Source organism: Armigeres subalbatus, chromosome 2, assembly GCF_024139115.2.
Source record: "Armigeres subalbatus isolate Guangzhou_Male chromosome 2, GZ_Asu_2, whole genome shotgun sequence".
NCBI lineage: Eukaryota > Metazoa > Arthropoda > Insecta > Diptera > Culicidae > Armigeres > Armigeres subalbatus.
In genome coordinates, this window is record NC_085140.1 from 222,632,888 (window position 1) to 222,650,404 (window position 17,517).

General features: G+C 38.7%; 1 protein-coding gene across 2 annotated transcripts in view; it reads right to left on the reverse strand.

Moving 5' to 3' along the window:
* Positions 1-17,517, reverse strand: part of LOC134211737 (GTP-binding protein 1) — a 54,644-nt gene that overhangs the window by 29,379 nt on the left and 7,748 nt on the right. For both annotated transcript variants that reach the window (XM_062688905.1, XM_062688906.1), the window contains exon 2: positions 7,675-8,010. In XM_062688905.1, coding sequence (XP_062544889.1) covers positions 7,675-7,900 — 226 coding nt within the window. In that variant the 5' untranslated portion in view covers positions 7,901-8,010. The remainder of the gene's footprint in view (positions 1-7,674; positions 8,011-17,517) is intronic.

Here is a 17,517-nt window from a genome sequence, read left to right on the forward strand (position 1 = left end):
CGGTATCAACCGCGGAAACCAAACTCTACTAGATAGCCAATCACTAATCCGTAGAATCATTGAAACAGCTGAAAAAACGCAAGTCTGTACATAAATTTAAAAATCATTCATATCTGCTTTACGCGCGCGAAACTCAAACTTTTGTAGACTACACAAGAAAAAGGTCAAATTACAATTACGTCAATAAATATAAAATCCATCATCATCATCAAGACGAACAAAATAGTTTATTAGTGCCTCAATAATTGAAAAACACAATTGTCCAAACAAAATATCCGTAGGTGAAACTTCGTCAAGATACAATAATTAATGATTTTTAAAAAGTAGCTGTAAGTAAAGCTATGTCCATTTAGAATCCGGAATAATAAAATCATCTGTATCTCGGTAACGGATTGACGTACAAATAAGGTTAATACATCAAAACAAGGGTAATTCACTGTACTTTAAGGAAAAATTATTGATACAAATAATTTCTTCTTGTTTCTAGTGAAAATTCGCACCTTCTTCTTTATTCCTCTCATTAAAAGTTGCACACCTCCGGAGTCAACTTCCTTGGCACATTTGTTCCACATTTTGGTCATCTGAGTCGCGTCCCGAGCTGTTTTTCCACTTTTTGAACTTTTCTTAAGCTTCCGCTTCATTACTGCCCAAAATGTCTCGATGGGCCGGAGCTGTGGGCAGTTGCGTGGATTTATGTTTTATCGATGAAATCTTCGTTATTATCGCGGTACCACTGGATGACTTCCCGGCTGTAGTGGCAACTCGCCAAATCTGGCCAAAACTTCACGGGACCTTTAAGGGCTTTATGGAAGGTCGACCGCGGTTTTTTGAGACATTCCTCCTTGTACAGCTTCGAGTCCATCACCTTATTCGTCATAAACACTTAGATCTAAGCCCCACAGTTGCATATCCCTTGCCGAAATCATAGGTTTTTTTTTTGTAAGTTTGTCCAAAAAGTAAACTTAAATTTCGCAGGAACTACTCCTCGTGCCGTCACCATGTAGAATTTTTGGCTAGGAAGCTGTCCGAAATCCATTTTGACGTAGGTTCCATCGTCGATGACAGGATTATCAACGTGGGTCTGCAGACTTTTTTTTCTTCTTTCGGCTTCCATCTGGAATAATTTTTGACACGCTGCACGAAACTTCGTGAAATTTATACCACAGCAAGTGGGCGTCTAGGTAGACAAACCGCTGTAAAAGAATTCTTGCAGCGGTCACTTTCCGTGCCGCTGCAATACAATAAATGATTCCGGATTCTAAGGGTCTGTCTCAATTGGATAATTAAACTGAAATTAAACTTAAAAGTGACATTTCAATAATTATCGAATAACCCTGCTCGCAGAGCAAGATTACTTTTGACAGATATCGAATCATTTTCCATCGATGTCCTATTGGAATTGCTGGGTAGCACCAGCCATTCTTATAACGGGGTGATTTTTTAATTCTCGAACTGTCACTTTTAAGTTTAATTCTCCAAATGAGACAGACCCTTAGGCTTTGGTCCGATTCGCGAATTAAAATCGAATTAAACTTAAAAGTGACAGTTCGGAAATTATGAAATCCCCCGCTCATAAGAATGGTTGGTGCTACCCAGCAAGACCAACAAAACATCTATCAAAAATGATTCAACATCTGTCAAAAGTAATCTTGCTCTGCGAGCAGGGTTATTTGATAATTATTGAACTGTCACTTTTAAGTTTAATTTCATCTTAATTATCCAATTGAGACAGACCCTTATACTTTAAAAATGAACACAATTGTTAAATACACAATTCTTTGCTTCACCGAGAACCACTGCAATGCATCCAACAAAAAAGTTGAGGAAGTGAATCTGTTACATCTTAAAATCAAACATATAATCTTATTCTGCAAGCGCTGCAATCTCGATATTTGGGTTTGATTTGCTAAAAACCTAAATGGAAGGACAAATTCCGAGTGAGGAGAGATGATTGAATTTGTACAACTGTATTTTACAAGCTGTATTTAATTCGTTTTTCAGTCGACATAGGATTCCATACTTCTTGGCTATTTTCTTGATGACATTGTCAATATGTTGGTCAAATTTCAATTTATCATCCAATAATCACGCCAAGATATTTAATTTCCCGTACGCGATCAAGTGTCTCGTCATCAATTGTCACAGAGACATTATCAATTGAACGATTTCGCGAAATAACCATATACTTTGTTTTACTAATATTTAATTTTAACTGTTTGTACTTCAACCATCTACGTAAAGAATGCAAATCTTCATTCAAGTGCTCAATCGCTTCCTCCAGATTTTGAGCTGCAATGAATATTACAGTATCATCAGCAAACAAATTAATATCACAATAACATAAGACCCGTCGCATGTTATTAATGTACATAATGAACAAAAGGGGCCCTAATGCACTTCCCTGTGGTACACCAATTGGTGTACTTAAGGTCATTCTCCACGGGACACGACACATAATCATAAGTGCTGTCCAATGAGAGCTTGAAGTAGCTCGAAGTTTCTCCCTGTCCTGCTCATGCCCATTTGTTGACAAACAAGAACGAGCAGGACGGGAACAACTTCGAGCTATTTCGTGCTGCTCATTGGACAGCACTATTGAAAGCAGTCCGTTGGGATCTGTCAGACAAATAGCTTTCAAACCATTTGTATGCAGAACCCGAAATTCCAAAGCGCTTAACAGTTCTCAACAATAAGGGCCGAGAAATTGTCTCAAAAGCGCGTTTGAGATCCAAAAACACAGCTAGAATAGTATCGTTACGCTCCATATTTTCTTTCCATTTAGATAATAAGGTAAAATGCCCAATAGTGGACCCCCTAGTAGCGGATTTGTGCTCGTCCTGTCGTAAGGAGTAGAAATTTTCAACATATTAATTCTGCTTGATATCCAATAACAAGTTCTGCATCTCCTCTTCACGATACATACATAAAACATTCACACGACGTTATTCGTTGAAATTAACATTTTAAGGTCTAACTGACTTTGCCCTATAGTAGACCCCCTGGGGGTCCATAATAGGAAATTGCTTCCCTATAGTCGACACTTCATTGAATTTCAGGTTCCGTTTCGGGACGTTCTTCTTCCCTATTATGGACCCCCCAAAATAATCCTATACTGGACACTCTTGTGTTTATTTTTTTTTAAATTGTGAAAAATCATCTCATTTTACTTTCCATGGCATTTCCAATGCATGTAATCAAATCATAGGACTGTAAGGTAGGTTCATAGAAAATGTTTACATTGTGCTGTAATAATGCAAAAATGGCTGAAGGGTCCACTATTGGGCACTTTACCCTACCAAGTTCAATGCAGTTTCACAGGAATGACCTTCTCTGTAACCTGATTGTAATTACTATTTAAATATGAAAGTAACTGGCATTTAACTACAAGTTCTAACATTTTCTCTAATGTGTGCAACTCTTCGGCTTTAATCGTTCCAGCAACTTTTTGTATTGGAATCACTTGTGATTCCTTCCAAACATGCAGCACGTGTCCAGTTTGTAACGATTCATTTATAAGGTCCAGCAAGTTGCGTCCAATGACATGAAGGCAATCTTCAATAACACTAGCATTAACATTATCAACTCCAGCCGTTTTACCTAAAGAAAAGCAAATGTTTTTAAGTTCTTCAAAAGTAATAGGGTGCAAACAATCAAATCGACAGTTAATATTTATCGACTGTTTTATTTCATCAGGCTTATCCACTAACTCGATAGATCGGTTAATCGGTAAGACACTATTGACGAAATAATCGTTGAATTTAGATGCAATTTCTTGTTATGACTGTTCTAATGTGCCATTAAAAGTTATGGACCGCGGCTTGTAACTACTAGGCTTTAATAATGACTTCAATATTTTCCATAACTCTTTGCTGTTGTTTTGATGCTGATAAATTTTCCTCTGAATATACTCGCAACGTATACGTGTCAAAGATTACGAATATTTGTTCCGCGCTACATGATACCTATTCCAATGATTTTCATTATTAGTTATACGAAACTTTTTTACAATAATTTATCTCTTTTACGTTTCAGGCGCAAAAGATCTAAATTATACCAGCTGTTAGGGTCTGTCTCATTTGGAGAATTAAAAGTGACAGTTCGAAAATTAGCAAATAACCCGGTCATAAGAATGGCTGGTGCTACCCAGCAATTCCAATAAGACATCGATGCAAAATGATTCGATATCTGTCAAAAGTAATCTTGCTCTGTGAGCAGGGTTATTCGATAATTATTGAAATGTCACTTTTAAGTTTAATTTCAGTTTAATTATCCAAATGAGACAGATCCTTAGAATTATGCAAAGTTACTAACTTCTGTTCTATTAATTGATTGGTACAGGATTTCAAAACGTTTGTAAGAACAACTGATCTTTCATCCACAGACAGACAGACGTAACACTGATGTAATTCCCATCGCCCATGCTTTGAACGGTCGTTTTAAACTAAACTGTTTACTCGTTTCACACCTAGAGGCGCGTGCATCGTTTACCTTTGAATTTGACATCTCACACTAGCGCCTTCTGTTGACATTGTCGTACTAATTAACATTTCGTGCAACATCCACGCGAGATAATGATAAAGTAACTGGGCGATGATTTTTTCTGGAAATTGTTCTAACTGTTACGTCTGTTTGTCTGTGTTTCATCTATATTACCGGAATTTTCTTGAAAATCCACGTTTCTTTCGACAAGACCCGAAAGTGTTTGTAAGAAAACATGTATGTTGTAATTTGCAAGAAAACATGTATGTTGTAATTTGGCGCATACTTCACTTTGTAAAGCAGACCCCACACGAGGCATTGACAATACTTTTTTCGTCAAACTTTTCATCAAACTTTTCTTCAATATTTTCAATGATAAGCCGGCATGGCCGTAGCTGAAGAAAAACTCATTTTTTTTCTTGAACTAATACGAATCAAATAGCGGTATAACGCACAAAACACGCACACACTCAACCGTCATCGACTCCTGTGGGAAAACTGCGGGGGGAGATGAGGGGAAATATTGAAAAGAATATCAAACTTTTCTGATTTCCCTCAATATTTACTTCAATATTTTGGGTTCGCACTCACACCATCAATCTTTTCCTTCAGACACCCAGAGAGACGAAGCTGATAACCATCACACGAACACATATACACGATTTTTAAATTCGATTACAATTAGGCTTTCTGCGAGCGTGTAAGCACACGCACATTTCACTCACACTTTTAGGGCCGATGCCCACGTAGCGTTTTTTCAACGCTGCGTGCACGTGGCGTTGAAAAAACGCAGGTGTGCATCGGTGCGGTGACGCTGCGTTACCGCTTTTTCCCGATGCACATCTGCGTCCTTTTAACGCCTTGTGCACGCAGCGTTGAAAAGACGCTACGTGGACATCGGGCCTTACTCAGTTTGTTTGCAACCACAAGCAGCTGTCACGGCAAAATCAAATGGGATTGTTTGCAACCACGAACCGTGCGTTCGTATTGGTGAGAAATGTCGACGAGACCCTAATGCGTAAAAACCTGGGTGGTGCGGATAGAATCGATTTGGTTGTCAAACTGAAGCCAACATTTTCTATTGTGCCGGAGCCAAACATTGAAGATTGTGGTTATGTTCGTTTAAGATCTTATATTGAGAAGTATTGTTATTATTTGGCGAAAAAATAAACTTAGTTTGAGTTTTGCATTCTTTGTAACAAATATATTCACATTATATTTCGAGTGGATAATTAGTAGAAATGCAACTAAAAAGCACTCATTACGAGATTTCACGAAATTCAGCAGCTGATTGGAGCAGGATTGTATGTAAACTATCGTAAAGTCATGTAGAGTTTCGCGCAGAAACTCGAAGAGCGGGAAATGTTTGACAGCCAGAGAACTGCAAAATAATTCTGCTTATAGGATTGATTTCAAAACATCCCGCTACTCGCTTGAGAGCAGAAAAGCAGCTCTATCCGCAGCACCCAGGTAAAAACTATAGATAGTAGAATCTATAGATGAGCGAAAGCATGGCTGAGTCGATTTTTTTGCCCGTGCACAAGCGCATATGACGTCACAGCCCTTAACGTTTCCATTGAAATCGTAACGTCATGCGCGTTTGGAGACACGTTTGACAGTTCGTTTGGAGACAGAGGATTAATCTTCGCTCATCTATATATTCCACTATCTATAGTACAAACGTAATATCGATAACGAAGAACTATAGTGAAGAATTTCACACATAGCAGAGCTGCCAAATAAATTAAAAAGGGCAGTATACTCCACACGTCAGTGCAGCATAGGGGCGGTTCCTTCATCAAAGCTGCCCGCCAGGAAAAATCTCAAGAACAAATTAGAGGAACTTCCGGAGGAATTCCCGGAGGAACTTCCGGAGGAACTTCCGGAGGAATTCCTGGAGGAACTTCCGGAGGAATTCCCGGAAGAACTTCCGGAGGAATTCCCGGAGGAACTTCTGGAGGAATTCCCGGAGGAACTTCCGGAGGAATTCCCGGAGGAACTTCCGGAGGAACTTCCGGAGGAATTTCCGGAGGAACTTTCGGAGGAATTCCCGGAGGAACTTTCGGAGGAATTCCCGGAGGAACTTCCGGAGGAATTCCCGGAGGAACTTCCGGAGGAACTTCCGGAGGAATTCCCGGAGGAACTTCCGGAGGAACTTCCGGAGGAACTTCCGGAGGAATTCCCGGAGGAACTTCCGGAGGAACTTCCGGAGGAACTTCCGGAGGAACTTCCGGAGGAACTTCCGGAGGAATTCCCGGAGGAATTCCCGGAGGAACTTCCGGAGGAATTCCCGGAGGAACTTCCGGAGGAATTCCCGGAGGAACTTCCGGAGGAATTCCCGGAGGAACTTCCGGAGGAATTCCTGGAGGAACTTCCGGAGGAATTCCTGGAGGAACTTCCGGAGGAATTCCTGGAGGAACTTCCGGAGGAATTCCTGGAGGAACTTTCGGAGGAATTCCTGGAGGAACTTCCGGAGGAATTCCTGGAGGAACTTCCGGAGGAATTCCTGGAGGAACTTCCGGAGGAATTCCTGGAGGAACTTCCGGAGGAATTCCCGGAGGAACGTCGCCGCTAGATGGCAACAGCGCGGCTGCATCAAAGCGAATTGTTACCATTAAAAATATTCATCGATTCATCGGCAGCCTTCTACCTTACATGTTCATGATAGAATTAGAGGCGAAAGTATAGATTTGATAATTTCGTTAGGATACGGCAGGCGTTAAGAATGTTTATTATAGAAGTCTATTTGAAAGCGAGCGAAGGGCAATATTTGGGATGGTATAAATCTCTCGACCTTCCTTCTGAAAAACTTTCGTATGATAGGAGAGGGAAGAACATCAGTGTGAAGGTGATATATCTCCACTGGCAAAAGGAAGGTTGTTTGATTTGCCCATATACCATCGCGTGCGGAAGGATTTCTATCGACGAGTACTGTCTCTAAATTTCTAATATGACATCAGCATCTAGTCGAATAGAATTTTTAGCTTACTTAGCTGTGTCGGAGCGAACAAAACAAAGTGAAGGCACTGCTGCTGAACCGTCGACCAATAACAGCTGAATGGATGGATGGAGTTAAACGATTAACAATGACATGATCCCCGATCCCCTAAAATGATTCCGATACAAACCCAAAATACTAAATGATCAAAACCATAATTGGCCCTACGTCAGTAGTGTTCAAACCCATGCTCGTACCTTCTCCGACTCCTATTTCGTAAACTGTTTCGCCTCGGCTATCTGCAATCCTCTCCTCCAAACGTTTCCTCAATGCTTCATACTGCTCTTCCGTTGGGCTGACTAGAACAGTCTTTCTCCGGATATCCGAGTAATCATTTTTAGGCTTATCTCTTACATTCATAGCGGATGGCTGCGTTGTTTCAGTAGAATGTTCTTCCGATAAAACGGACGTTGTAGACTGCATGTTGATTTATGTGTAGCTATTCGATCAAATAATTTGTTATGCATCACCTTAAAATCGGCACACGTTTATTAATATCGCTGAAGACTTCTATTCCGTGTGTATTTTGTTGTCTGAAATTGAAAGTAGAAATGAGATAGGTATTAAGAAAGAATGTATAGCTCGTAGACTGGATACGCTAATTGAGTCGAAAGCCAGCATACCATAAGTAAAAGCAAACTTTACTAGTGATGTGCTAATCTCATTTTGGCCCAGTTTTTTACACGGTTTTATTTTAGTTCGCATGTTCGTCCCATATTAGTAAAAAAAACAGCAACGATGGGACAAATATGCGATTACTACAAGCAGTACAAGAGGTTCTGTAAATCTATGTGAAATCTTCACAACCGTCTATAGACGAATCCGAGTAAAAATAAGGAGACACACGACGGTGTTAACTTTGACAGATCATACAGCACAGCATAGGAAGATTATTTTAAAATGCTTAGAATAAATTCTAGACAAAATGTAATTAAAATCTGATTGATGTACGACACGCAAAAAGTTCTGAATTACAGTAACTCTCAAAATTGAGCGTACAGCATGGATTAGATGAATATATTCGAAAATTTCAAAGGAAATTTAATTGTTAGCTCGGCTGTTTTTAATGCATTTCAATATTCATCCCTTCCTTCAATGTATGCGTACATAAAATAGTCGAAATGTTTTCTCTAAAGTTCATTTATTTGAAAATAATCTCAAAATACGCCAGTTAGATGTGACAAAATTGAGCGTACAGCGATTCTTTTTCTATAAAATTTCTTATTGTAAACACGATTAATGTATTTTAATATTGTTATTTCATGATTATATTTATAATAATAAACATCCGCTTAAACACTTAAACATTCAATGTTTTGAAATTAAACCATGTTTATTTTCAAATAAATGAACTTTAGAGAAAGAAAATTCAACCATTTTATGTACGCATACATTGAAGGAAGGGATGAATATTGAATTGCATTAAAAACAAACGAGCCAACCATTTAATTCCCTTTGAAATTTTTGAATGTAGTCAACTAATCCATACTGTACGCTCAATTTTGAGAGTGACTGTACATATTCGGAAGCTAATCTCAATTTTTTTAAATATTTTCCAAAAATGTATCTATCATACAGTTCGGAACTTTTTCCGTATCACACTCCAATCAGCCAATCAGATTTTAATTACATTTTGTCTAGAATTAATTATAAGCATTTTAAAATGATCTTCCTATGCTGTGCTGTAGGATCTGTCAAAGTTAACACCGTCGTGTATCTTCTTCTTATTTTTACTTGGATTTGGGGGTGTAACAAACAATATAAAAATTTCAGATGTTCAGATCAAAAAGCGTGACGAAGGGAAGGGATTCAAAAATCCATTTTTTGCCTGTTGCTACTTAAAATAAATAGCAGACTTCTGTGAATTTTCAACGATATTAAACAGCAAAACTGTTTAATAATTTTAAAGATTTTCAATGGTTTTGACAGTTGAACAAAGGAAAAATTACAGATAATCATTGAAAAATTGCGATTCTTTCTTAAACTCGCATCCTGGTGCACCAGTTATGGAACGTACACACGGTCAAGCAGTTTGACCAACATTGACTCCACCTCTCGTTTATTCAAACATCCATCAAGTTTTACCAACAGCGGCACGAACAATCAATTTATTCGACCAACAATATCACACACGAACGACCGAAGCGCCAACTTGAGCACCAACCATCAAAAAATATATGGGGGTTTGTTCAACTTCACTACAAATGCTCAAACATGTTCGGCGAACCTTGACTCCACCCCGACAACTCAAACCAAAATCAAACCGTTTAAATTTTTTCCAACCGAGCCGCCAACTGTCAAATGGTTGTTCGAACAACTTCACACACGTTCAAACAAAGCAGCAACCGAAGCGTTTTCTTGGGGGCGGAGTCAATGTTCGTCAAACTGTTTGACTGCTGTGTACGTTGCATTATGGAACGTACACACGGTCAAGCAGTTTGACCAACATTGACTCCTCCTCTCGTTTATTCAAACATCTATCAAGTTTTACCAACAGTGGCACGAACAATCAATTTATTCGACCAACAATATCACACACGAACGACCGAAGCGCCAACTTGAGCACCAACCATCAAAAAATATATGGGGGGTTGTGCAACTTCACTACAAATGCTCAAACATGTTCGGCGAACCTTGACTCCACCCCCGGTAACTCAAACCAAAATCAAACCGTTTTAATTTTTTCCAACCGAGCCGCCAACTGTCAAATTGTTGTTCGAACAACTTCACACACGTTCAAACAAAGCAGCAACCGACTCGTTTTCTTGGGGGCGGAGTCAATGTTCGTCAAACTGCTTGACTGGTGTGTACGTTGCATTACGCGATGGCGTGCGCCGAGTTGTGCTCCATGCAAAACATAAATAAAGCAATGTCAAACGTGTCAAACAGATGTGATCTTCTGGCGCGGTTTTTCATATTCGCTTTCAAGGTATGCAACATAAATATTATTGCCCCTTGATGAATAGTTATTTTTTGTTGAAATCATGGAATCTTTTGATTTTTTTGCCTTTCTCGTACATAGCTCTCCTGGTAGTTCATCAACCCCCGGGGCTTTGTTATTCTTCAGCCGGCCAATCTCCTCTAAAATTATGTCCTGCGCGCGTTCTCCCAGGTCCATCACCATACCGCCATCTTCCTCTGCCACATCGCCATTCAGGTGTTCTTCGTAGTGCTGCCGCTACCTTTGGATCACCTCACGCTCGTTCGTAAGAAGGTTCCCGTTTATGTCCTTACACATAGCAGGCTGTGGCACGTGGCCCTTACGTGAACGGATTAACTTCTCATAGAACTTTCGTGTGTTATAAAGTTATAAAGTGTAAAGTTGCTTCGTCTCTTCACGGTCTCGATCTTCCTGCTGGCGCTTTTTCCTCCGGAAAATCGAGTTTTGTCTGTTCCGCGCCTGTTTATATCAGTGGTGCGAATTCTCAATTTCAGTGACTGAAATTTGTTGGATATTGATACCATTTCCTCTTCACATTCACTTCCTGGCAGTGAAAACTGAAAATGGTTAGCAGCAACAATCAAAGATAAAGTAAACAAAAGACCTGTCTTCTCATTGCACACGCAGCCCGCACTGACAGTCTATTCAGTTCACTCACTGCTGTGTGAATGCGACGGCCCTATATAAATGCATGGGTGAATACTATCACTTGAAAGACAATGACAGGAAATTTGTGCCGAATGATCATCAGCTTCAGCCCGCTGTTGGCAAACCGAGTTTGTTAAGTTACTTCTGACTGAAAGACACCATCATAGGCAAAGAGGAGCAGAGAAAAATACAAAACAAAAGAATCACACTCAGCAGGCATTGTTGATAAATTGCACCACTGGTTTATATCGTGCCTCGTTCGCCCTCGTGCGGTGTTGCTGCAATCTCGCCCATGCTGCATTCTTCTCTTCCACTAACTGCTCACATTCGCCGTCATACCAGTCGTTTCTCTGATCCGGGGGCACCGTGCCAAGTGCAGCGGTTGCAATGCTACCAATGGCGGATCGAATATCTCTCCAGCCATCTTCAAGAGACGCTGCGCATAGCTGCACTTCCGTTGGCAGTGCCACTTCCAGCTGCTGCGCGTATTCTTGGGCTAGTCTACCGTCTTGTAGCCGCCCAATGTTAAGCCGCGTTATATAGTCTATTACATACCTCTATTTGTTAAACCTGCTACTCTTTGGATAGAAATTTTCACTACTGGCTCATGGAAATGTATAGGAAAACGAGAAATGTTACGCAAATAAAATTATGGTGTTTCATGACCGTATAAAGCCACCGAAAAAAAATAGAGTAGTATAAGGTACAGTGGGGCTAGTGGGCAAAGGAAATCGTTCAAGTTCATCAAGTCATAAAAGTTTAATATAATATTGAAATTGATCATATTTATGACATAACGAATCATCTATCCAAGTGGGGTAAGTGAAAAAATGATTTTAAAAGAGGATTTTTCAATATAAGAAAACATTTTTTGTTCTTATATTTCATGCAATTGATAATTATACTGAACAGAACATAACTGTGATCTGTTGTGATGCTTTTTTACACTTCATGAAAGTCAAAGGGCCCTAGACTAGAGTGCCTCCATTAAATGATGTTTTCTTTACTTGAATTTTTTGAGATCTAATATCTCATTCCCATTTGTGTCTAACACTACTTTCTATTTCAGTTCTATATTAAGATAATGAACCTTGGCGATAATGCAGAGAAATTATCTTTGAATTATTCATCAAACCTGGAATCATATTGTGTTTCATTAACAATCCACTTATGATTTCAGTAGAAGAGTCTACATTAACAAATAAATAAATTTTATAAATTTCAACTAAATAAATCATAATTGTTGATATATTTGCAATAGTAGTGATTCTTGTATTTAAGCTATATAAATAACATTTTTTCACGAATTATTTATCAAACATGGATTATTTAAAACACTGACACGCTTGGCACTTTGGGTTCCTGATTTAGTATTACCACGTATCACTGTAATAACCAAAAGCCATCGAGTGAGTTCGAACTGGTATCATTTGTTTATATACGCTTAATAGAAACTATTTGTGTTTGGAAAAATAGAGAAATGCATTCAGTGTTGGAAAATTTTCACTTGCCCCACCCATGGTAAAAAACAGGCAAAGCAATAAAATATTTTTTTTCAAAATTATTGATTTTCATATCAAATGTTTTTGTGGCTGGAATTCATAACTACAAAGAAAACCAACTTATCAATACACTAATTGAATGTGTTATGGAAACCAACATAAAAAAATATTTGTATTTATTGACACGCAAAACAACTTGTACAAAAGATAAACTTGAAAGGTTAATAAACTTTTACTCTCGCATGTTGAAATGGTTCATGATTTCATGTTTCACTTATTCAACGCATTGATTAGAACGGCCTTGTATGATTGTGACATGAAATTGAATAATTCTGTGTTTCATCAGTGAAATACTTGCGTTTTTTTCACTTACCCCATTTACCCACTTACCCCACTGTACCTTACAGCGCAAATTTCGTTTTCGTTCGCAGACTACGGGACTTAGGGGCAAGCCAGAGTAAACGCGACGTGCGATGCGACGCGACGCGACTCACGTAAAAGAATAACAATCATTATCATCAGGCTGTCAAATTGCACTGTCGCGTCGCGTCGCGTTTACTCTGGCTTGCCCCTTAAGCTGGTTATGAAGTCCGTAATAAACCCTATTCGTAGCTGCAATACGCCTTTTCACCTTGCGGGTAACATTATTATCCAGCCCGGTGGCATCCCTATTTCACACAATAGGTTTGTTTTGCAGCCAACATTGCGCGACCGTATCCCACTGACAGTTCTGTATCCTAATGAGAATCAAATGTGATGTTTGTAAACAAAACACATACTATCATGAATTTTACACTGAGATGTTGGCTGCAAAAACATGGCGTCGTGCCACCCACCTGTTATTATCGCCCGTCAGTTTCGAGGTACGCAAATTCTTTTACAATGAATCTCATACAGTGGCTGGTTTCCTACCCGTCGCTGCCAGCATCAGGCGCTAACGTATATGTGAAAATAGCCAGCATGAGTTAACCACCCGAAGTTTGTATGGCGAAAGACATCTAACGCACGTTTTCTAAACAGTAGCAGGATGTCTACTCATCTGCAAAAACAAAATTCCCTGATTTTTCCAGGTGTTTTACATTAATTTCCAGGTAAAAATAAATTTGCGATATATATAGATTTTAGCAGCAAAATAATCGATTCAAACATGTAAATATTGCGAAAAACAAATTAAAAAAATTGTTTTTGGTTGCCTTACAAAAACAATGTTGTAAATTACTTAAAGAATTCTCCCAGGAATTCCTTCGCAATTTCACCCAGAGATTACTTCAGTCATTCAATCACAAATTCCTTCAGGAATCGCATCGGAAATTCCTCCAGTATTCCTTTTAAAATTTCTCCATAGATTTCATCGGAAAATCCTCCGGAAATTATTACAGAAATTCCTTCAAAGAGGGAACTTTAAGAATTGCTTCAGAATTTCCCTTAGAACTTCCTCCAGGATTACATTTGAAAATGTCTTTGCAAAACTTTAGAAAACATCTCAAGGAATGGTTACGGAAATTACTTTAGAAATGCATTTGGCGATTCCTTTACGATATTTTTTTTAATTCGTTTTTTGAAAATTTGGTTAAAAATTCTTTCGGAAATTTCTTTGAATTTTTATTTTAACTATTTTTTAAAAAACTTAAGAAATCCTCTTAAGATTCCTTCCTGTTCCGGAAATATGTTTGGGAATTTCCTCAGGAATTCCTTCAGAACTTCTTGCAAAAACTCCTTCAGGAAATGTGTTGATGCAAAAATATGAGATTGCTGGGTCCATAACGTTAGACATAAGGACGTAAGGCGTAATACCTACTACCTTTTTATATCGTGGGCGGCTTCAAGCCTAACGTCCTTATACTTGACACGGAGTATACCCGCGATTACTATTGTTGCTCTTGTTCGCGTGACCAACATCTAGTTTGTGACCAACATCTAGTTTGTTTAGACCTAGCAGCCAAGGTACCGGTACTTTAAGTGTCAAGCAATCTATTTATAGCCTATTCAGATAACGCCATTTATGATCATAAATATCATGATAACCAACAACCTGATGCCATCCCTATATATTCAATTCTCTTTCTCCAATTTTAACACGATATTTATTACGATAAATAATCTAATCGTAATCTGAGTAGGTTATTAAGCTTATTGAAGCATATTTCGGCAGAATAATTTTAATGGTTACAGCGCCACTAGCATTCTATTACTTATGGCTTTACTGAAAAAACCTTCGGATAATGCTTCGGGTATTCTTTTGAAACTCCTTGGGATATTTTAGGAACTCATGCAAAAGTATCTTGAGGAAAACTTTAGAACACACCTGGAGGAGTTTTTCCGGATATTTAGCTTTTAAGATTTTTTTGGAAATTCGTCGAGAATACCTTTAGAAACTCCTTTGAAAAATCCATTCGGGATTCCTTCAGCTATTCTTTCAAGAATTCCTTTAGCAAAAATTCTTCACAAATCACTCACACTTTTTTTTTCAAAAATCTCTTCAGGTGATTTCTTTGAAAAATCCTCCGGATATTCCTTGGAAAACTGATCCCGAAATTTCTTCGGAAGTTCCAAGTTCGGAAGTTGCTTTGAAAAATCTCAACAAATTTAGTATTTTTTTTAGATATATTTTTAAAGAATTTCCGAGGGAATACTCAAAAGAATTTACAAAGGAATCCTAATTGATTTCCGTATAAAACCCTAGATTTCACCAAGAACAGCTTCGGAAGTTCTCAATGGCAAAACGTTTTTGCGGAACAACGATCCATTAATGTTCACTACATTTTAATAGATTTGATTGGTATATTTATTCAAATATTTGTAAGGATTTTTTCATCTTTTGAGAGAAATTCAATCATGATCACCGGGTATTGAAATTTCCCTGATTACGTCAGGAATTCCAGGTTTTTTCCAGGTGGAAAGAAATTCCCTGATAATTCCAAATTTTCCAGGTTTTTCCAGGTAGTATACACTCTGAGTAGGAACTTTTCACGAAAACTGTTTGGTATCAGTTATGTAGGAAGGTGTCCGCTACTACGCCTGCCAAATATTTTTTTTTCTATTAGGGTGACTATTTTCGAGATATTAAACCTTAGATGCCTTTCGCCATACTGATTTCCGAAAGTTAAATCCTAGTGTGCCACTGTAAGCACGCTCAAAGTGGGCGATTCATTGGTATATAATTAATGTGACCAGACGTCCAATGACCAATGAATCACATACGATGGTTGGTTTCCTACCCGCCGCTGCCATATCCCGGTGCTAACGTATATGTAAAAATAGCCAGCATGAGTTAACCACCTGACCTTTGTATGGCGAAAGACATCTAACGCTGGTTTGCACAAAAGCAGGAACTTTTCACGAAAATCTATTTGGTACCAGTTATGTAGGAAGGTGTCCGCTGCTACGCCTACCAAATATTTTTTCGATTAAGGTGCGTATTTTCGAGATATTAAACATTAGATGCCTTTCGCCATACTGATTTCCAAAAGTTAACTCCGTGTGCCGCTCAAAGCAGGCGATTCAATCATACAGCCTTACAAATATTTTTCCATTTTTTTGCGGCCAAAATCTATGCGAAATGCATTTTTTGAGGATCCATTTTCAAGCCAGTGATGCAATCCAGATAGGCGTCCCGCGTTTCGCAGTCACATATATAACACTATGTGTCTCCGAGCCTTCTATCAAAATTTGACTGTTGGAGTGAAATTATTGCCTTCTGGTACAACTTTGTTGTACGAGAAAGGCAAAACTGAGGTGTAAATGGTAACATAACTCCGCTATTGGAAACAAATACTAACTCCTAATCATACGTTCAATATAATCAATCAACAGACGGTCTTTCAAATATCGTGTGGATTACAACCAACAATCATATTACAATAAATAAAATATTATTAGGATATGTACTTGGATCCCAAAGTATTACACCTCATATTCTCATATGAAAAACATTAAAATTTTAAATTTTCCCCGCCCAATTTCAGAAAAAAATAAATTGCTAAACATTGCTACTAGAGTAGAATATTTAGCAGTCCAGGACAAAATCAACAACTATAATATATGTGTTGTGGTAGTGTTAGGATCCAATCCATTATTACAATCCAAAACTACGATAAACTACTATTGGACCTACACGAATACGACTTTGACAGTCGCATACGTTCCTTCTTCAACCTCACTGTGCTGCCAACAGACGCCACACGTATTGGTAAACGGATTCCCCGGGTACGATTTGCAAGTCGAAAACACAATACGGTTGTTCCATATCGGATCATGAAGTGATTTACCTGATTGCCGATATCCGAATACCTACATCGAGTCGCACCTCAAGAGGTAAAAGTTCGTGACATGCGTAGAATCAACATAGTTCAACTGCAAGCGGATTTTCAAGCTGCTGATCTTCAAGCAATCTACCACACAAATGACATCAATCGCAAGGTGGAATTGATGACAGACAAGCTGCAGTCTCTCCTAGCAGTACATGCTCCTGAAAGAACCATCCAAGTTTGTGATGAGCATACTCCGTGGATCACTCGCGACATCGAACGGAACGAGCCATCGCAGTTAGAAATCTCGCCTATGCGCTATACATTCGAATTCCTAATCGCTTCAGAGGAAGTGCTCAGTGGCAAGAATATGTGCGTACCCGCGACAGAGTAAAGTCTCTAATCTTCAATGCCAAAAACCAATACGCTGGAAGAAATTTTTCAAACGATCTTCCGGCCAAACAACTGTGGAATAACCTACGAAGAGAAGGAAAACATAACACGAAAACGAACACAAATTCTGCAGACTTCAATCCTTACCAACTAAATCAGTTCTTTACTGAAGGACACCTGACGCTACGAAATAGTAATAACAACGCAAACCAACCACTACCTGAAGCTCCACCAATAAATGTCCAAGAAGTGCTTGCCTTTCGTACCACCACTGTCGAAGACGTAGCCAGGAAAATGTTCGAGATAAAA